Source organism: Electrona antarctica (assembly GCF_951216825.1).
Source record: "Electrona antarctica genome assembly, chromosome: 4".
Taxonomy (NCBI): Eukaryota; Metazoa; Chordata; class Actinopteri; order Myctophiformes; family Myctophidae; genus Electrona; species Electrona antarctica.
Window position 1 is genome coordinate 246,681 of NC_136809.1, and position 23,320 is coordinate 270,000.

The following is a 23,320-nucleotide window of genomic DNA, read 5'->3' on the forward strand; positions in this document are numbered from 1 at the left end:
CATGGATTTATTTATTGTACAAAGTATGAATAAAAACGTATTGAATTTATCATGTAAATTATATTCCAGCAGTATCATTACATCACTATGTTATATAGTATGTAAATTATATTCCAGCAGTATCATTACATCACTATGTTATATAGTATGTAAATTATCTCACATGCTAGTTTTGAATAAATATTAACCTGATGAACTCATTTACATATTCAGCTGTCATTAATTACAATAAATAATATTAATGTCATTAAAGGGTCACTATGTAACGAAAACACTGCAGAACATAGAACTAGATCATGTAGAACACTGCAGGGGAACATAGAACTAGATCATGTAGAACACTGCAGGGGGAACATAGAACTAGATCATGTAGAACACTGCAGGAGGAACATAGAACTAGATCATGTAGAACACTGCAGGAGGAACATAGAACTAGATCATGTAGAGCACTGCAGGGGGAACATAGAACTAGATCATGTAGAACACTGCAGGAGGAACATAGAACTAGATCATGTAGAGCACTGCAGGGGGAACATAGAACTAGATCATGTAGAACAATGGGGGGATATAGAACTAGATCATGTAGAACACTGCAGGAGGAACATAGAACTAGATCATGTAGACCACTGGGGGGGAACATAGAACTAGATCATGTAGAACACTGGTGGGGACATAGAACTAGATCATGTAGAACACTGGGGGGAACATAGAACTAGATCATGTAGAACACTGCAGGGGGAACATAGAACTAGATCATGTAGAACACTGCAGGAGGAACATAGAACTAGATCATGTAGAACACTGCAGGAGGAACATAGAACTAGATCATGTAGAACACTGCAGGGGAACATAGAACTAGATCATGTAGAACACTGGTGGGGACATAGAACTAGATCATGTAGAACACTGCAGGAGGAACATAGAACTAGATCATGCAGAACACTGCAGGGGGAACATAGAACTAGATCATGTAGAACACTGCAGGAGGAACATAGAACTAGATCATGTAGAACACTGCAGGAGGAACATAGAACTAGATCATGTAGAACACTGGGGGGACATAGAACTAGATCATGTAGAACACTGCAGGAGGAACATAGAACTAGATCATGTAGAACACTGCAGGAGGAACATAGAACTAGATCATGTAGAACACTGGTGGTACATAGAACTAGATCATGTAGAACACTGCAGGGGGAACATAGAACTAGATCATGTAGAACACTGCATGAGGAACATAGAACTAGATCATGTAGAACACTGCAGGAGGAACATAGAACTAGATCATGTAGAACATTGCATGATGAACATAGAACTAGATCATGTAGAACACTCAGGGGGAACATAGAACTAGATCATGTAGAACACTACAGGGGGGGAACAGTGCCCTCTGGTGGCCTGTGGGCGATCCTCACTCTTCTGAAGTCATGTAAATGGGTCATTTTGACTTCTGTTTCCTTTTTTTTGTCAAAACTTTTAATTTGTAATCCTGGGCTCTACACTCCCTCTGCCAACCTGGGTAGAGCAACGGACTGACCTCATGCTTCCTTCTATGCATGAGGAGTCCAAGCTATTCCTTTTCACCTGACAGGGGGGAGTTTCCCCGGCTGGACGTAGCATGTGGAAGGAACACGTTATTCCAACCAGTTCCTTTCCCCTCCATCAGGCGCCCATCATGTTTTTTGGGAATCGAACACGGGACCTTCTAACTGTGCCACCATGTTTGACTGACACACACACACACACACACACACACACACACACACACACACACACACACACACACCTGTGAGACTGATGCGTTTATTTAAAACACCAATAAAATAAATATGAACGTGTATACATCTAATTAACATAATTAGCATAATTAACATAATTAACATACAACACAACTCACTGATACGTCATTAATTAATTAATTAATTCAATATCCACATTTTTTGTTTAGTTTAGTTTTTTTTGCAAAGTCCTCTGGCTTCAACCAATCAGAATGCACTATGGGCTTGAACCAATCACAATGCACTATGCTACACAGTAACGGGCGTGGCTGATGATGATGATTTGAATAAAGATCAATAATCTGTCAATTAATCGTCATTAGTGTTTTATAATATACCAATTAATTAATTAGCATGTTGACAATGAATGAATATTAATTAGCATGTTGACAATGAATGAATAGCAGATACACAGAAATACGTAAGTAAACAACATTAGTTTAATTTGTTAAGAAATAAATAATACGTGTTGCCAAGTCTGGCTATTATGAGTAACTTTAAGCTTGTTTTTTCCTAATAATAACATGTAATTTAACATGTTATTTAGACAGATGTAATAATTGAATGTAATTATGATTCAATGTGGTTTCAAAATACTGTATATGTAAATGACATAATTTAATGTAACAGTTTAAAAACAATGGAAATTATATTTTATCATTTAATGTAAAATGATTGAATGTGGTTTAATTTCCTGCTATTTCTGTGACCTCATAGTGACCTCACAGCGACCTCACAAAACAAACACAAACACATAATTGACACATCTAGGAGCCAATCACAGCCCTCCCCCGCTGAGTGACACCATCCGTGGCCGGCCCCGCCTCTTCTAGTGTAGCGGCGTAGGGCAGGACGTTGAGGAGGAGGAGCCTGTTGTTTCCGATTGGTGATTGGCCGACTGCTGCTGGGCGGAAGAGCTCGGCGTGCTGGGAGCGGGCCTGGGGTTGTGATTGGCTGACGGCGCGGTGGGGGCGGGCCTGGGGTTGAGGCGGGGGGGCAGGGAGGAGGCGGAGCTTGAAGATGACGGGCGGATCAGAGGGGGCGGGGCTTGACCGAGGGAGGGGCGTGGCTGCTGCTGGAGAGACGGAACAAATATAATATCACCATTAATTACATTAATTATTACATGTTTATTAATGTTTAATTAAGCATTAATATTACACGAGAGGGGGTGGTTTAACAGAGAAACAAGGTAACAAGGAAACTTCACATCCATGTGAAGTGAGGGGCGCTAATATATTAAAGTCTAACTCATTGATTAGGTGATGTAATGGTGATGTAAAACACTAATATATTAAAGTCTAACTCATTGATCAGGTGATGTAATGGTGATGTCAAACAAACATTAAACACCATTAACAATAAAGAGACAATATGACGTAATGAGGGACAATATTTCCCTTCATTGTCAATGGCGTTTTTAAAACAAACATTGAACTAAAAACAAACATTTAAAACCCCTCAAAAACATATTCTTTTTGGCGACGAAACCATCGTTCTACAGAATTCTAAATGAACCATTTGGCCACCAGGATTAATTAATTCGCTGTAATTAACGCGAGGATTCCCCCCCACCCCGTTTTACTCTTATTTTTAAGAGCCAAAACCTGCGACCGGATGTTATCCTGTTACTTACACTGTGTGTTGTCGCATCATATCCGGATCTCCCACTCTGTGATCAGAAAGGCTGACCGCGACCACCACAGCTCTACAGATCTCCCGCTCAAGGCTGACCGCGACCACCACAGCGTCGGCTCTGGGCCGTGGAATAAACTTTTTAGACCAGAAATTTCTCGTCAGAAACGGTCACATGTCCGCAGCGATGCGAGACAAAGTCACAAAATAAATGTGATCTTCGGGATGCGCGACGTCTCACCACGGACCCCCGCGGACCCCCACCACCGCGACGTCTCACCACGGACAGACGTCTCACCACGGACACCACGGACAGACGTCTCACCACGGACAGACGGCTCACCACGGACACCACGGACACCACGGACACCACGGACAGACGGCTCACCACGGACAGACGGCTCACCACGGACAGACGGCTCACCACGGACAGACGGCTCACCACGGACAGACGTCTCACCACGGACACCACGGACAGACGGCTCACCACGGACAGACGTCTCACCACGGACACCACGGACGTCTCACCACGGACAGCACTCCAAGCTTTAGAGTCTCACCACGGACAGCGCTCCAAGCTTTAGAGATAAACAGGTCTCACCACGGACAGACGTCTCACCACGGACAGGTCGAAGCATTAGAGATAAACAGACGTCTCACCACGGACAGCGCTCCAAGCTTTAGAGATAAACAGGGCTTTGACGTCTCACCACGGACAGCGCTCCAAGCTTTAGAGACGTCTCACCACGGACAGCGCTCCAAGCTTTAGAGATAAACAGGGCTTTACGTCTCACCACGGACAGCGCTCCAAGCTTTAGAGATAAACAGGGCTTTGACGTCTCACCACGGACAGCGCTCCAAGCTTTAGAGATAAACAGGGCTTTGACGTCTCACCACGGACAGCGCTCCAAGCTTTAGAGATAAACAGGGCTTTGAAAATCCTGTGTTTTAAACATAGAGTATATAAAAGGATTGAGACTGAACTGGCGCGAAGCTCCGCCCCCCCAGCTATTCATGTCAGTGGAAGTTGCTCAGTGGCGTTTTGAAGCACCCGGAAGACTGCCGGAAGTACCGTCTCAGAACGTCTACTTCCGCATTTGACCACCAAATTTTGGTGGTCAAATGCGGAAGTGCAACCGAGCGCTCAATGCTAAAGCCCAGCTGCACGGGGTTTCCCGGTCATGAATCCACGGGTACGCCTGTAGTCCCTCCTCCTACCACTAGGGCCCAGTGCTTCAACGTTGAATAGCCTCACTGGCCCCTTGGTTTTAAATGGAGCTGGATGTAAATATTCCATAGCTAGGACGGAGGCGTTGCATAGCAACTGGAGCAATCCTAAAAGGTAAATTGACGGTCGCTGCTTTCATATATAGAGTATATGGGGGGTACAAAAAATTTATTTTTTAAATGAAAAATAATTAAATTATGTATTTTTTATTATTAAAATTATTTAAATTATGTATTTTTTACGCTACCTGGAGGAGGGAGGGGCGGGGCTGCTGCTGGAGGGGCGGCGGCTGGCGGTGCAGAAGGGGCGTGGCCAATGGCAGTGAGGGGCGGATCAACGGAGGGGGAGGAGCCACGGGGGTCACAGAGGTCAACGAGGAGGAGGAGGAAGAGGATGTGGCAGGAGACGGTCCTGATGATGACACTGCTGCCCCCTGGAGGACACACAAGGTATTATATATATCAGTGCTGCCCCCTGGAGGACACACAAGGTATTATATATCACTGCTGCCCCCTGGAGGACACACAAGGTATTATATATATCAGTGCTGCCCCCTGGAGGACACACAAGGTATTATATATCACTGCTGCCCCCTGGAGGACACACAAGGTATTATATATCACTGCTGCCCCGTGGAGGACACACACGGTATTATATATCAGTGCTGCCCCCTGGAGGACACACAAGGTATTATATATAGCACTGGTTCCCAAACCTCACCGTACAGGTAAAATATTAATGCTTCTCAAGGCTCTTAAATTGATGTTGTTGACATTAGCTTTATTAGCTTTAGCCGATCCACGCTAGCTGTTTTTGAGGGGGAGGAAATGGTCTTCTTCTAAGGCCTTTCAGAACATCCTGTAATGTGCGAGTGAACCACATGAAAACATAATATTCTCTCTCTTTAAAGATTAGAGATATTTGGTGTTTACATCGTCATAGAACATCATATTGAGAGTTAAAACGTGGCAGTGTGCAGAGCGATCCAGAGAAAACTTTTATCGTCACAGAACACGTTAACGGTTACCTCGTCGTCTTCTTCGTCTGTGCTTTTCCCAGAGGGCGTGCTGGAGCTGCGTTTGCCCTCCTCTCCAGCGGGGGCGCTGTTCCCAGAGGGCATGCTGGAGCTGCGTTTGCCCTCCTCTCCAGCGGGGGCGCTGTCCTGCTCCGCCTCCCACTCCTGCAGCACTTCCTCCAGGTTGAACCTCCGACGGTAGTTCACGAAGAAGTTCTTCACCTGGCCGACCGTCTTGTTCCCGATGACGTCGGCGATGGCCTGGAAGTCCTTACCATACTTACGAACTCCTGTAGAAATAACATAACGTTATGCTACGCTATGGTACGATACGATGACGTTATGAAGACGTTACAAACTCCTGTAGAAATAATACGCTACGATGATGTTACCAACTCCTGTAGAAATAACATTGTTATGCTACGTACGCTACAATGACGTTATGAACTCCTGTAGAAATAACATATCGTTATGCTACGCTACGATTTACTCCTGTAAATAATAATTATAATGATACAATACGCTACGTTACGCTACACTACGATATGCTTTAGTCATGTAACAGCATGGAGAGGTTAGTTGACCTCTGACCTGTAGGGGGTTAATGAACTTGACCTCTGACCTTTAGGGGGTTAGGGGTTAATGAACTTGACCTCTGACCTTGGACAGCCAATAGTTGCTCGTCGGTCGTCCAGCGGGCGTTGACCTTCTGGTTGACCTGCAAGAGGTCATTACAATGTTACACACTGACCTTTGACCTGCTAGAGGTTATTACAATGTTACACACTGACCTTTGACCTGCTAGAGGTCATTACAATTTTACACTGACCTTTGACCTGCTAGAGGTCATTACAATGTTACACACTGACCTTTGACCTGCTAGAGGTCATTACAATGTTACACACTGACCTTTGACCTGCTAGAGGTCATTACAATGTTACACACTGACCTTTGACCTGCTAGAGGTCCTAACTGCTCAGCTGGTTCAGCACTCAGCTGGATGGAGATGGAACTAACTGCTCAGCTGGTTGCTCAGTCCTTTGGTATGGCCTAATTTAAGGAGGATGGTCCTGCTTTAAAGGGGAGGGCCCTAATTTAATGGGGCGGGACCTACTTTAAGGGGGCGGAACCTAATTTAAGGGGGAGGTCCCTGCTTTCAGGGGGCGTGTCTTGTCTTACCTCAGGCAGTCTGTAGTCATCAAGCCCCGCCTCCATGATGTGTTTCAGAGCGCTGTTCATCTGTTTGGTGTTTTGGACCTTAAGTACATACATTATGATGATTACAATGATGTTCATCTGTTATAAATACATACATATGATGATTACAATGATGTTCATCTGTTATAAATACATACATATGATGATTACAATGATGTTCATCTGTTATAAATACATACATATGATGATTACAATGATGTTCATCTGTTATAAATACATACATATGATGATTACAATGATGTTCATCTGTTATAAATACATACATTATGATGATTACAATGATGTTCATCTGTTATAAGTACATACATTATGATGATTACAATGATGTTCATCTGTTATAAATACATACATATGATGATTACAATGATGTTCATCTGTTATAAATACATACATATGATGATTACAATGATGTTCATCTGTTATAAATACATACATATGATGATTACAATGATGTTCATCTGTTATAAGTACATACATTATGATGATTACAATGATGTTCATCTGTTATAAATACATACATATGATGATTACAATGATGTTCCTCTGTTATAAATACATACATATGATGATTACAATGATGTTCATCTGTTATAAATACATACATTATGATGATTACAATGATGTTCATCTGTTATAAATACATACATTATGATGATTACAATGATGTTCATCTGTTATAAATACATACATATGATGATTACAATGATGTTCATCTGTTATAAATACATACATTATGATGATTACAATGATGTTCATCTGTTATAAATACATACATTATGATGATTACAATGATGTTCATCTGTTATAAATACATACATATGATGATTACAATGATGCTCATCTGTTATAAATACATACATATGATGATTACAATGATGTTCATCTGTCATAAATACATACATATGATGATTACAATGATGTTCATCTGTTATAAATACATACATATGATGATTACAATGATGTTCATCTGTTATAAATACATACATTATGATGATTACAATGATGTTCATCTGTTATAAATACATACATTATGATGATTACAATGATGTTCATCTGTTATAAATACATACATATGATGATTACAATGATGTTCATCTGTTATAAATACATACATATGATGATTACAATGATGTTCATCTGTTATAAATACATACATATGATGATTACAATGATGTTCATCTGTTATAAATACATACATATGATGATTACAATGATGTTCATCTGTTATAAATACATACATATGATGATTACAATGATGTTCATCTGTCATAAATACATACATATGATGATTACAATGATGTTCATCTGTTATAAATACATACATTATGATGATTACAATGATGTTCATCTGTTATAAATACATACATTATGATGATTACAATGCTATGTTATAAATACATAATAGGCCTATGTATGATACAATGTTGTTAAACTCCTCACAAAAACTTTGTTAACTTAACTTTGGACGAATGTTCATCTCCTTAAATAAAACCAACTGCTATTGTATTTTATATTGTTTTTTATCGTTCATTACCTTTACAACGAAGTATAACTCGTAAGGATCGTGGCATGAGCAACACAGCTAAACGTGTGAGTAGCGCCACCCTGTGGAATGAATGAGCAACACAGCTAAACGTGTGGGTAGCGCCACCCTGTGGAATGAATGAGCAACACAGCTAAACGTGTGAGTAGCGCCACCCTGTGGAATGAATGAGCAACACAGCTAAACGTGTGGGTAGCGCCACCCTGTGGAATGAATGAGCAACACAGCTAAACGTGTGGGTAGCGCCACCCTGTGGAATGAATGAGCAACACAGCTAAATGTGTGGGTAGCGCCTCCCTGTGGAATGAATGAGCAACACAGCTAAACGTGGGATTAGTGCCACACTGTGGAATGAATGAGCAACACAGCTAAACGTGCAGAAATCGCAAGAATCCCCCAATATTGTTCTGTTGGTAATCACTGTATGAAATGGAACCAGGACTGACACCACATGAGGAGAGTTGGCAAGGAGAGGAGGCAGGAGAGGAGGTAAGGAGAGAAGGTAAGGAGAGGAGGCAGGAGAGGAGGCAGGAGAGGTGGAGGCAAGGAGAGGAGGCAAGGAGAGGAGGTAAGGAGAGGAGGCAAGGAGAGGAGGAGGCAAGGCGAGAAGGTAAGGAGAGGAGATAAGGAGAGGAGGTAAGGAGAGGAGGTAAGGAGAGGAGGAGGCAAGGAGAGGAGGCAAGGAGAGGAGGTAAGGAGAGGAGGAAAGGAGAGGAGGTAAGGAGAGGAGGAAAGGAGAGGAGGAGGCAAGGAGAGGAGGTAAGTCAAGTCAAGTCAAGTCACCTTTATTTATATAGCACATTTTAAAAACAACAGAAGTTGACCCAAAGTTTTTTCCATATAAAAAATTACATCATCAAATACAAATTTAACAAACGTTTAGCAATACTTCAAATAAGAAAAAATACAATATAACAACATCTTAAAGAACATGAAACAACAACTGGCCTACTAATAACAATAAAAAGGGGTTTAAAACGATCACAGAAACTAGGAGCTGAAGGCAATGGAGAAAAGGTGAGTTTTTAGGGATGATTTGAAGCTTTCGATGGTTGGGCTGGATTTGATATGCAATGGGAGGCTATTCCAGAGTTTGGGGGCAATTACCGAAAAGGCCCGGTCGCCTTTGGTTTTTTGGCTCGCTGAGGGGACAGCAAGGAGGTTGGGAGGTTGACCTAAGTACCCTGGAGGCTAGAGGTGCAGAGACCAGGTCACAAATATACTCTGGTGCAAGGCCATTTTGGGCTTTAAAAACGAACAGTAAAATTTTTAAATTGATTCTGTGTTTCACTGGTAACCAGTGCAGTTGGGCCAGAACCGGGGTTATGTGTTCACGCATTTTGGTTCCTGTTAAAAGCCTAGCAGCTGAATTTTGGACCATCTGTAGGCGGGACAGAGTGGATTGAGTCAGGCCATGGTACAGGGAATTACAATAGTCAAGTCGAGAGGTGATAAAAGCATGGATCACGGTTTCCAGGTCACGGTGCGCTAAAATAGGTTTCAATTTTGCTATTGTTCTTAACTGATAAAAACTGCTACTCACTACACTGGATACTTGTTTATTAAAATTTAAGCTGGAGTCAAAGTGAACACCCAGGTTCTTTACTGTGTTATGAAAATTTGCAGAAAGGGGGCCTAGGGAACTTTTGAGGTCATTTACGGATTTCTGGGGGCCAAATATGATGACTTCAGTTTTCTTTTGGTTTAGCTGAAGAACATTTGCAGCCATCCATCCCTTGATGTCGTCGAGGCAGTTAAAAATGTTGTTCAGAGAGGATGTGTCATTTGGTGTGACTGGCAGATAAAATTGTGTGTCATCAGCATAGCAGTGATAAGGAATGCCGTGTTTTTTAAAAATAGAGCCAAGGGGAAGCATATATAGGGAGAAGAGGAGAGGCCCCAGGATTTACCCTTGAGGAACACCACACGTGATAGGGGCGAGGGACGATGAGTAGGTACCAAGTGTAACGTTAAAAGTTCGATTTTTTAAATAAGAGGTGAACCAATTTAAAACAGTGCTCTTAAAACCAACCTCATATTCGAGACGTTTTAAAATAATATTGTGGTCGATCGTGTCAAATGCAGCAGTAAGATCTAGCAGGATTAAAATGGCACAGGAGCCAGAATCAACGGTTAAAAGGATGTCATTTTGTACTTTTAATAGTGCGCTTTCAGTACTGTGCAGAGTTCTAAAACCTGATTGAAATTTATCAATGGAGTTGAAAGTATTTAAAAATGCAGAAACTTGGATAAAATAAAAGGCAGCTTAGAGATGGGTCAGAAGTTATTTTGGTCACTCGGGTCAAGGCTAGGTTTTTTAAGTAAAGGATGGATAGTAGCATGTTTGAAACTGGAGGGGACAACTCCAGTTTTCAGACAGCTATTTATGATTTCCAGGGTGAGTGGGCAGATGGTGGAGAAAACCTCCTTGAAGAGGTGGGAAGGAATGGTGTCAGAGGGACTGAAAGTGGGTTTTAGACGGGAGACCACGTCTGACAGATGACTGGATGATACAGGCTGGAAAAAGTGAAGGTGGTTGACTGAGAGGTTTATTTCTGAGGGAATGGATAAAGGAGGAGATATGGATGATCTTATATTATTGATTTTGTCGGTAAAGAAAATCAGGAATGACTCACATGATGCTGGACTAGGGATTGGAGTGTTTGTGGTAGATGAGACAGGATTTAAGATGGAGTTAATTGTATTAAATAATATTTGGGGCCTATGGGCATTTTTGTTAATTAGATCTGCATAGTATTGGGACTTTGCAGATTTCACAGCTGCTTGATAGGCCTTTAGGCAGTTTCTGAGGATATCATAGGAGACCTGTAGCTTGTCCTTTTTCCACTTTCTTTCCGCACAGGTTTGTCTGAGAGCGCGACTTGCGTCATTAAGCCAGGGGGTGCCAGCAGTGTCAGTTCCATATCCAGGGTTTTAAGGAGAGGAGGTAAGGAGAGGTAGGAGGAAAGGAGGTAGGAGGTATATACCTGTCTCTTCAGTGATATCAGTTCCATATCCAGGGTTTTAAGGAGAGGAGGTAAGGAGAGGAGGTAAGGAGAGGTAGGAGGTAAGGAGGTAGGAGGTAAGGAGGTAGGAGGTAAGGAGGTAGGAGGTATATACCTGTCTCTTCAGTGATATCAGCTCCATATCCAGGGTTTTCAGGACAGTGTTGGCAGCCGAGACGCTGCAGGAAACAGAAACGACATCCTCCTGTAGTAGGTACATACCTGGAACATTATTATTATTATTATTATTATTATTATTATTATCCTCCTGACTGAGATACATACCTGGAACATTATTATTATCATTATTAGGGATGTCCCGATACACTTTTTTCGTTTCAATTTCTGTGTTAGCCGATACCGAATACCGATACCAGAGTGCTTTTAAAAAAAAGTGTAAAGTACATGTACTCATGTTGGTTGCATTATCACGTAGAATAACGTGAAGTTTAGCCCTGGTGATGTTCCACTTTGCAAGCACACACACACACACACACACACACACACACACACACACACACACACACACACACACAGTTAATTGTGTACCGTCACTTTAAAAGCGTAATGTATACGTCCTCGTACGACAGCGTCACGCACCAAAAATAGCCATTCTACAAGCTCACACTGCGTCTGGTTGCACCGCGTTGTGAGCTTGTATATCTGCCTTTTCGGCAACGATAGACTGAGAAGTCGAATTATTATTATAACTTTGGCAGGGAGTTTTGAGTTTCCCAAACGGAATTGGATTATGAATGATGGCAACGGAGTCTTGCTGGGTAGCAAGGCAAGCAAACCACGCATGCCTTGGGTGGACGAGGATTGTTGTTTCGCTGCAGCAGCTGACGGCTCCCGTGTTTCGACTCGGTGCAGACATGCACAGAGTTGTATTAAACCCAAATGCGATACATTTGGGTTTAATACAAGGCATTATTGACAGATACCTATGCATTGTCGAAATGTTCAGACTAAAAGCGGCCATGTCTTGCCGGCACCCCAGAGCTCCTATTTTGAAGGAATCCCAGGGCTGAGTGTTAATGTAATAACAATACTAACCTTTAGGAGGTCTACATTTGGACCGTTGGTGGTGTCTGTGTTATAATAGTACCTTTAGGAGGTTATAATAGTACCTTTAGGGGGTTATAATAGTACCTTTAGGGAGTTATAATAGTACCTTTAGGAGGTCTACATTTGACCGTTGGTGGTGTCTGTGATATAATAGTACCTTTAGGGGGTTATAATAGTACCTTTAGGGGGTTATAATAGTACCTTTAGGAGGTTATAATAGTACCTTTAGGGGGTTATAATAGTACCTTTAGGAGGTTATAATAGTACCTTTAGGAGGTCTACATCTGGACCGTTGGTGGTGTCTGTGTTATAATAGTACCTTTAGGAGGTTATAATAGTATCTTTAGGGGGTTATAATAGTACCTTTAGGAGGTTATAATAGTACCTTTAGGGGGTTATAATAGTACCTTTAGGGGGTTATAATAGTACCTTTAGGGGGTTATAATAGTACCTTTAGGAGGTTATAATAGTACCTTTAGGAGGTTATAATAGTACCTTTAGGAGGTCTACATTTGGACCGTTGGTGGTGTCTGTGTTATAATAGCACCTTTAGGAGGTTATAATAGTACCTTTAGGGGGTTATAATAGTACCTTTAGGAGGTTATAATATTACCTTTAGGAGGTTATAATAGTACCTTTAGGAGGTCTACATTTGGACCGTTGGTGGTGTCTGTGTTATAATAGTACCTTTAGGGGGTTATAATTGTACCTTTAGGGGGTTATAATAGTACCTTTAGGGGGTTATAATAGTACCTTTAGGAGGTTACAATAGCACCTTTAGGGGGTTATAATAGTACCTTTAGGGGGTTATAATAGTACCTTTAGGAGGTTATAATAGTACCTTTAGGAGGTTATAATAGTACCTTTAGGGGGTTATAATAGTACCTTTAGGGGGTTATAATAGTACCTTTAGGAGGTTATAATAGTACCTTTAGGAGGTTATAATAGTACCTTTAGGGGGTTATAATAGTACCTTTAGGGGGTTATAATAGTACCTTTAGGGGGTTATAATAGTACCTTTAGGAGGTTATAATAGTACCTTTAGGGGGTTATAATAGTACCTTTAGGAGGTCTACATTTGGACCGCTGGTGGTGTCTGTGTTATAATAGTACCTTTAGGAGGTTATAATAGTACCTTTAGGGGGTTATAATAGTACCTTTAGGAGGTTATAATAGTACCTTTAGGGGGTTATAATAGTACCTTTAGGGGGTTATAATAGTACCTTTAGGGGGTTATAATAGTACCTTTAGGGGGTTATAATAGTACCTTTAGGGGGTTATAATAGTACCTTTAGGGGGTTATAATAGTACCTTTAGGGGGTTACAATAGTACCTTTAGGGGGTTATAATAGTACCTTTAGGGGGTTATAATAGTACCTTTAGGGGGTTATAATAGTACCTTTAGGAGGTTATAATAGTACCTTTAGGAGGTTACAATAGTACCTTTAGGGGGTTATAATAGTACCTTTAGGAGGTTATAATAGTACCTTTAGGGGGTTATAATAGTACCTTTAGGGGGTTATAATAGTACCTTTAGGGGGTTATAATAGTACCTTTAGGGGGTTACAATAGTACCTTTAGGGGGTTACAATAGTACCTTTAGGGGGTTATAATAGTACCTTTAGGGGGTTATAATAGTACCTTTAGGGGGTTATAATAGTACCTTTAGGGGGTTACAATAGTACCTTTAGGAGGTTATAATAGTACCTTTAGGGGGTTATAATAGTACCTTTAGGGGGTTACAATAGTACCTTTAGGAGGTTATAATAGTACCTTTAGGAGGTTACAATAGTACCTTTAGGAGGTTATAATAGTACCTTTAGGAGGTTATAATAGTACCTTTAGGGGGTTATAATAGTACCTTTAGGGGGTTATAATAGTACCTTTAGGGGGTTACAATAGTACCTTTAGGAGGTTACAATAGTACCTTTAGGGGGTTATACTAGTACCTTTAGGGGGTTATAATAGTACCTTTAGGAGGTTATAATAGTACCTTTAGGAGGTTATAATAGTACCTTTAGGGGGTTATAATAGTACCTTTAGGGGGTTATAATAGTAGTACCTTTAGGAGGTTATAATAGTACCTTTAGGAGGTCTACATTTTGACCGCTGGTGGGGTCTGTGTTATAATAGTACCTTTAGGGGGTTACAATAGTACCTTTAGGGGGTTATAATAGTACCTTTAGGAGGTCTACATGTTGACCGCTGGTGGTGTCTGTGTTATAATAGTACCTTTAGGGGGTTACAATAGTACCTTTAGGGGGTTATAATAGTACCTTTAGGGGGTTATAATAGTACCTTTAGGGGGTTATAATAGTACCTTTAGGAGGTCTACATTTTGACCGCTGGTGGTGTCTGTGTTATAATAGTACCTTTAGGGGGTTACAATAGTACCTTTAGGGGGTTACAATAGTACCTTTAGGGGGTTATAATAGTACCTTTAGGAGGTCTACATTTGGACCGTTGGTGGTGTCGGTGTTGTAGAGTCTGGTGTTCACGTCGACCCAAACCGATCTTACAACCCAACGTCTGAGCTGCAGGCTCCACCGGGACCTGTAGGGGGCAGAGGTGAGCTCGTTAAGATGTCAGATCGTTAACTCAGGTCAGAGGTCAGCTCGTTAACTCAGGTCAGAGGTCAGCTCGTTAACTCAGGTCAGAGGTCAGCTCGTTAACTCAGGTCAGAGGTCAGCTCGTTAACTCAGTTAACATGCATTGTTTATGATGTAACCTTCATGCCTTCAGGCATAATTATATCATCATTATTTTAGATTTTTTCCTCTCCTCCGGCCTCCTTTTCCCAAAGAATTATTACAAATAAATGAAAACAGTAAATGAAAAACCACTGCTATGCTGCTATGCTAACACTGCTATGCTAACACTGCTATGGTAACACTGCTATGCTAACACTGCTATGCTAACACTGCTATGCTGCTATGCTAACACTGCTATGCTGCTATGCTAACACTGCTATGCTAACACTGCTATGCTAACACAATGTTTTCACCTCTTTCTTGGTTTCCTTGTTGGGGTCGTAGTCGCTGTCATTTGCTTCGACGGGATTGGCCTCTTCCATCTCCTCGTCACTATGACAACAACAATAATCAATAAGGTTTATTGTTTATGTTGACTCCAACCTTGAACTATTGGTTCTATAGTTAGCAAATGGTTTGATTGATTGAATGATTGATTGATTGATTGAAGTATTTATTAACAGTTTGCAAAATAGGTACATTTCAAGTACAACTCAATACAAAAACTGTTAACTTTGGACGACACTGTGACGACCCTCTCCTACCCTGCCTAGTGCCTAACATGGCCACTGCTAGGGCTGATTGGCAGGGTGGAGTTGGATCGTCAGTGAGATTGGACCACACCTGAGTCTGGTGTGTCCCACGCCGCTGCCACGCTGTGACAATCTGCCTTCACTCCTGAGTCTTTTCTCCTCTCTACTGTTTTTTTTGTTTGTGTTCCTTGGTTTACACCTTACAACATTCCCACTGCACATACACTTGCACGCATGCATTGCTTACACACTGATGATCATTCATATTACTGACACCTTATACTTGTGATTTAGTTAGTTAACCTTTAAATAAATATATTTGTATACACTTTTAACTGTGCCTGTGTCTCCCTTTTGTTGCAATCATGAGTCAGATTGTAACAACACCATGAAGCATTACACTTGTTTACAACAGGGTCCACCCTGTTCAATTCATCAGAACATTTAGAGACGTACAAATATACACTTCTATACAGAATATACAGTTTATAACAATACAGGTAGGATAATGGTTCAATAGGATAATGGTTCAATAGGATAATAACCCTAGGGGGTGGGGGTAGGGGCTAGGAGCTGACCTCTCATCCTGGGTGGTCCTGGTCTTCATAGTGTTAGGTTAATGGTTCTAGGGGGTATAGGGGGTAGGGGCTAGGAGCTGACCTCTCTTCCTGGGTGGTCCTGGTCTTGCGCGCCTGTCGGTCCATTAAACTGGTTCTGGAGCGAGTTTTCTTCCACGAGTAATAATACTTCACCAGGCTGGAGATGGGCTTGTCTGGTAACTATGGCGAGGATAGGAGAGGAGGCGAGGAGGTAAGGAGAGGAGAGGAGAGGAGAGGAGAGGAGAGGAGAGGAGAGGAGAGGAGAGGAGAGGAGATAAGGAGAGGAGATAACACACAAACATGTTTAGTAACTCTGGCGTGAACGTGAATTGAACGTACTGTATTTCTGCCTAATGAACTGAACGTACTGTATTTCTGCCTGATGAACGTCATTGTGAACGCGTTCATTTCTGGCGTGTGTGAACATCACTTTCTCCCAGTTCAACTTCGTTCAAGAGTGAGTGTTTCCATAGAGCCTTCCAGGCGAACCCCACGCTAAAACACACCCTAAACAGGCCTTAATATCTAGCGGAAACCCCACCAATAAGTCCTTATCCCACACAAATTATCATTCTCAAGGCGCACAATTTCACTGGAGCGCGCAGCCAAACACTGAGGAAACTTGTTGTTTGATTAAACATAATGTGCCACAAAAAATAGCTTCCAATAGCTTGTTATTTTTGCGTTGAGGAGGTTATGTGTCCATATCGTTGCGTTGAGGAGGTTATGTGTCCATATCGTTGCGTTGAGGAGGTTATGTGTCCATATCGCCTTGAACGGCCAACAGAAGACATCTCCCCCCGGCCCCCAGTCTAGTGAAGTGCAGTAATGCATGATGTATTCTTCGTCGTACAAAGCGTTCCGTGCTGAAAATAGCTGATCTACAAGCTCACAACGTGTCGCGTCCGCAACGCGTTGTGAGCTTGTAGATGAAATGAAATGAAATCTATATTTACCCAGGGTATCTGGGCTAAGCTCAAGAACTTGTTTCCAGCCAGGCCCTGCTCATAGAACACATTTCATCGTAGTGGTTCAATGCCTTGTTCAAGGGCACTTCAGCGGTGGTAATTTGAACGTGTCGGACCGCTGATTCGAACTGGCGACCTTCCGGTATCAAGACCGCTCCGCTATCCGTTCGGCCACCGCTGCCACAGATCAGCTATTTTCAACACGCGGAGATATGCAGGCTGTGAGAAACGAGGACATTCAGAAACATTTGCCTTCACAATAAAAGCATGCAGCTTTCACAAGTGTGCCCATAAAAGACAAGGAAAAGGATTAAGAATTTGCTGGCATTTCACTTTGCAAAAGAGCTATTATTTCCAAAATGTAAAAAAAAAATGATAAGGAATAATTTTGGATAATGGTAATGGAGATAGCAGACTTTATTCCTATGGGCTGTGGCAGTAATACAAAATAAAATAAAATAAATAAAACATTTTGAATGATGAACTATGAACTGAACGAATTCATTTAAAAGAAAATTGAACTGTGAACTGAACTAGTTCATAAAAAAAATAACTTTCCCAACACTGTGGTTGGTGGTTGCTAGGGTGTTGCATTGTGGTTGCTAGGGTGTTGCACTGTGGTTGGTGGTTGCTAAGGTGTTGCATTGTGGTTGCTAGGGTGTTGCCTTGTGGTTGCTAGGGTGTTGCCTTGTGGTTGCTCGGGTGTTGCATTGTGGTTGGTGGTTGCTAGGGTGTTGCACTGTGGTTGGTGGTTGCTAAGGTGTTGCACTGTGGTTGCTAGGGTGTTGCATTGTGGTTGGTGGTTGCTAGGGTGTTGCATTGTGGTTGGTGGTTGCTAGGGTGTTGGTTACCATCTGCTGGATCCTATGGAAGCTCTTCCCATGGAAGCTGAAGGCCTGCTCAAACAGAACTCTGTCTTCGACGCTCCACTCGTCTGGGAACGGAGTGAAGTTTGGAAGATCTGCCAACGACCTCTCGATGTTGTGTTTGTGCCAAAACAGCATGCCTAACGCCTGCACGCACACGCACACGCACACGCACACGCACACACACACACACACAAAGGAACACTGAAGTGATATTTCAGAAAAGTCGCAATTTTGAAAAATTGCAAAGTGTGGTTGCCGCAGTCGCTTACATAAGCCCCTCCCACTAATATTGTCAGCCAATTATAATGTCACGTTACCCCTGTGTCAGGCATGCCCAAATATGGAGTGTTGTGATGTCAGAACAGGCCAGCTCCATATATGGACCCGGGGAGAGGGCACTGCACTCCCTGTGGGGGTGTGGAACGACACCGGGCACTGCACTCCCTGTGGGGGTGTGGAACGACACCGGGCACTGCCCTCCCTGTGGGGGTGTAGAACGACACCGGGCACTGCCCTCCCTGTGGGGGTGTGGAACGCCACCGGGCACTGCCCTCCCTGTGGGGGTGTGGAACGACACCGGGCACTGCCCTCCCTGTTGGGGTGTGGAACGACACCGGGCACTGCCCTCCCTGTGGGGGTGTGGAACGACACCGGGCACTGCCCTCCCTGTGGGGGTGTGGAACGACACCGGGCACTGCCCTCCCTGTGGGGGTGTGGAACGACACCGGGCACTGTACTCCCTGTGGGGGTGTGGAACGACACCGGGCACTGCCCTCCCTGTGGGGGTGTGGAACGACACCGGGCACTGCCCTCCCTGTGGGGGTGTGGAACGACACCGGGCACTGCCCTCCCTGTGGGGGTGTGGAACGACACCGGGCACTGCCCTCCCTGTGGGGGTGTGGAACGACACCGGGCACTGCACTCCCTGTGGGGGTGTGGAACGACACCGGGCACTGCCCTCCCTGTGGGGGTGTGGAACGACACCGGGCACTGCACTCCCTGTGGGGGTGTGGAACGACACCGGGCACTGCCCTCCCTGTGGGGGTGTGGAACGACACCGGGCACTGCCCTCCCTGTGGGGGTGTAGAACGACACCGGTCACTGCACTCCCTGTGGGGGTGTGGAACGACACCGGGCACTGCCCTCCCTGTGGGGGTGTGGAACGACACCGGTCACTGCACTCCCTGTGGGGGTGTGGAACGACACCGGTCACTGCACTCCCTGTGGGGGTGTGGAACGACACCGGGCACTGCCCTCCCTGTGGGGGTGTGGAACGACACCGGTCACTGCCCTCCCTGTGGGGGTGTGGAACGACACCGGGCACTGCAGGGACGAAATCTTTTCATAATCCTCATGCCCCCCCCCCCCCCCCCCCCCCCCCGCAGCCCCCGCCCCCCATCATTGCACATAGGCTATACAAAAGTATAAAAAGAGGAACGGTGGCTGTGCTGCCTAACTTGTATAGCCTATATACTAATCTACTAAGAAGCAGAGTACAGTAGGCTACTGTATGCATGCATACCTTACCTACCTGGCAGGTTAAGCACCCAGATTAGCATTTCAATGCCTGATCTGCATGTGTACAAGGGACAGGCAACGCGGTCCACCCACCACCACCCCCCGCCCCGGACAGTGAGGAAAACAGACGTGTTAAGGTGTCAGACTTGGATGGTTAGAGCAGCGCGATTACATACAAAGTCAATGCAAGCGAGAATTGCGCGAACGGGCGCGACCTGATGCGACACAAACGGGGCGAACCGAGGCGAATATATATTCAGGTCCAATTCCTCATGGGGGCCGAGATCCCTGGTCCAATTCCTCATGGGGGCCCTGGCCCCCCGGCCCCCACAGACTCTACGTCACTGGGGCACTGCACTCCCTGTGGGGGTGTGGAACGACACCGGGCACTGCACTCCCTGGGGGGTGTGTCGAATGTGAAGTCGGTGGGGCGAACGGTTCTCGAGTTACGTGAATTACAACCGTACAGACGTACATACGCACAGACGTACAGAGACATGGTGCATTTATAGATACATGATGATGTTAACATTGGTCTAATTATGATGAAATGTAATCTATTACTAATAATTATAATGAAATGTAATACATTACTTGTTCCACGTTGTATCCGTGCTTCTCCTTGGCGATGGCGATGTACTCGTCCACTGTAGATTACAGTTACATGTAGAGTTTATACTTTAATAATCATTGCTATAGAGTGTGTTCAGTAACAGTGCTAAATAGCTCTATATTGTGACAGTAATCATTGCTATAGTGTGTGTTCAGTAACAGTGTTAAATAGCTCTATATTGTGACAGTAATCATTGCTATAGAGTGTGTTCAGTAACAGTGTTAAATAGCTCTATATTGTGACAGTAATCATTGCTATAGTGTGTGTTCAGTAACAGTGTTAAATAGCTCTATATTGTGACAGTAATCATTGCTATAGAGTGTGTTCAGTAACAGTGTTAAATAGCTCTATATTGTGACAGTAATCATTGCTATAGTGTGTGTTCAGTAACAGTGTTAAATAGCTCTATATTGTGACAGTAATCATTGCTATAGAGTGTGTTCAGTAACAGTGTTAAGTAGCTCTATATTATGACAGTAATCATTGCTATAGAGTGTGTTCAGTAACAGTGTTAAATAGCTCTATATTGTGACAGTAATCATTTCTATAGAGTTCAGTAACATGCACTTACATTTAGAGTCCACCAGGTGGTGGTAAGGAGACCAGACCAACATCCCTCCAGTGTCTCTGTCAGTGTACCTGGTAGCACCTTCAACAGCATCCATACGTTACAATATTACCAATAATATTACAATATTAACACCAATATTACAATATTAACAATAATATAGAGCACCGAAGTCCTGACGTCACTGCCCTCTTCTGTCAGTAGAGGGCACCAACACACAGGTTCATGTATTTTTGAGTGGTGTAAACCACTCCTACAACTGGCTTTGTTAGTTTACGTGTCTGTCTGTCTGTCTGTATGTCTGTTGGTACCAAAAAATGAGCATGGTTGCTATGGTCACCCAGTTCACACGGGTGTGATTTCATTACGTCAGACATTACGTCAGACCACAGTTGATCAGTCTATATAAGACCTTACACCACTCAGTTCACACGGGTGTGATTTTTTTATTTGCATTGAGATCCCCATAGGGCGATTTTAGGTCGCTTCATATAAGAACTGTGTTTGAAAAATAAACCGATCACCCTGGCCTTTTCACTCATATGGATATGAAGCATTGACTGAAGGTGGAAATGTACAAATATACCCAAAGACTTACAAAATAAGCGTTAGAAACGAGTCAAACAACCCAGAGACTACATTTCCGGGTATGCGTGTGGCTGCATCTCTCCTTCGCACAACAGAAACTGAATGTCAATTACGTTTATTTTTATTTTTATTTTATTGATATTTAATGTTTCGTGGTTAGTACGAGTCGAGTCACCACCAGCTGAGCTTATGTCAACGAGGAATCTCAGGAACGCAATGTGTTGACAGCTGGGCGTGACGTATATTAGCAGTGACATTGCCTTATTATGTAGTTTCAAGGCTTTTGCGGCGACATTAATTACATTTTCTCCAGAAACTGGCTGTATCAAATATGTACAGCCACTCTCCTGACAGAAAGTCCGGGGTGGTCGGTTTATTTTTCAAACACAGTTCTTATATGAAGCGACCTAAAATCGCCCTATGGGGATCTCAATGTAAATAAAAAAAATCACACCCGTGTGAACTGAGTGGTGTAAGGTTTTATATAGCATGAGCTGTGGTCTGACGTAATGTCTGACGTAATGAAATCAAGGTAAGGTATTATATAGCCTGATCAGCTCTGATCTGACGTAATGAAATCACACCTGGATGTGATTTCACAACTGGCTTTTTTTGTGCAGAAAAAATTAGCATGGTTGCTACGGTCATCCAGTTCACCCGGGTGTGATTTAATTACGTCAGAAATTATTTTGAACATAGCAACCATGCTCATTTTTTCTGCACACAAAAGCCAGTTGTAGGAGTGGTTTACACCACTCAAAAATACATGAACCTGTGTGTTGGTGCCCTCTACTGAAAGTGACGTCAGACTTCGGTGGTCTATTACAATATTAACAATACTATTACAATATTACCAATAATATTATTTTATAATGTGTTAAATGTTAATAACCTGAATGTTAATGTGTTACTATTATAAAGTAAACTTAAAACTTGTAAGTCAGTTAAAAGGTGCATCTATAGGCTATACTGTAGTTCAGCAGCATTTTTAAAGGGAAATACAGAATTGTAAGTAAAGTAAAATCTGTTGTTGAAACTCACCAGGGTCGAAGTCTGGAATACTGGCCTGGTAGTCTGAGCCCACACGCATGCCCACATCTGGAAATATATCAATACATATATAAATACATATATATTATACTGAGCCCACACAAATATGTTGATGTATTTATTTTTATATATATATATAAATACATCGACCCACAGGAACGCACCCAGGGTGCCGGCCCGGTTCCGGCGAGCCGCCCCATGTCCGAAACGGTAGAGAAATGACAGAGTTACTGTGTGGGGGTCCCTCTACGGAACCCTCTACTGTACTGTACTGTCACTGTACTGTACTTGGACACCCGCAATCACCATATATACAGTTAATATGTGCGTGTGTGTGTGTTTGTGTGTGTGTTAGGTTGCGCACAGGTGGTGAAAAACAACCATGCTGTTTTCGTGCTCAGACGCACCCACCCACCCAGCTATCCACACACATAGCTCCGTAACACCACTCAAAAATATACATGAAAAATGTGAAATATATTTTTAAACACGTACTAATCTGGTCTGGGGGTCCCTGGCCGCGGACCCCCATCTTAAAGCCTGATCCCAGAACCAGTGGTCCTTGAGGGGGTTCCATGTGGTCCCCAGTTAAATGATGGATAGTTGCTAACCAAATGGACATTACATCTTTAACTCTTGAGAGTGCAAAATGAAATTAAGTTTAGGCTCTCAACATCTGCATTAGTTAATTTACACGAATTCTACACAATTAGAGAATGTAGAAGAATTGTTATTTTAATCAACGTGTGCCTGTTATCTCTCCTAATGGTACCA

The 23,320-nt window shown here is 43.0% G+C and overlaps 1 protein-coding gene across 3 annotated transcripts in view; it reads right to left on the reverse strand.

The window, feature by feature from the left end:
- Window positions 1-1,789: 1,789 nt before the first annotated feature.
- rcor3 (REST corepressor 3) overlaps window positions 1,790-23,320 on the reverse strand; it is a 22,358-nt gene continuing 827 nt past the window's right edge. The window contains exons 2-14 of one of the 3 annotated variants that reach the window (XM_079498859.1): window positions 22,538-22,594; window positions 20,912-20,989; window positions 20,322-20,374; window positions 18,192-18,353; window positions 16,434-16,552; window positions 15,495-15,573; window positions 14,929-15,043; window positions 11,538-11,644; window positions 6,836-6,913; window positions 6,317-6,374; window positions 5,669-5,946; window positions 4,889-5,074; window positions 1,790-2,850 (exon numbers count right to left, since the gene is read on the reverse strand). In XM_079498859.1, the coding sequence (XP_079354985.1) occupies window positions 2,608-2,850; window positions 4,889-5,074; window positions 5,669-5,946; window positions 6,317-6,374; window positions 6,836-6,913; window positions 11,538-11,644; window positions 14,929-15,043; window positions 15,495-15,573; window positions 16,434-16,552; window positions 18,192-18,353; window positions 20,322-20,374; window positions 20,912-20,989; window positions 22,538-22,594 (1,613 nt within the window). In that variant the 3' untranslated portion in view covers window positions 1,790-2,607. Of the gene's footprint in view, window positions 2,854-4,888; window positions 5,075-5,668; window positions 5,947-6,316; window positions 6,375-6,835; window positions 6,914-11,537; window positions 11,645-14,928; window positions 15,044-15,494; window positions 15,574-16,433; window positions 16,553-18,191; window positions 18,354-20,316; window positions 20,375-20,911; window positions 20,990-22,537; window positions 22,595-23,320 lie in introns of those variants that run through there. The other 2 variants (XM_079498858.1, XM_079498860.1) reach the window with 2 other exon arrangements.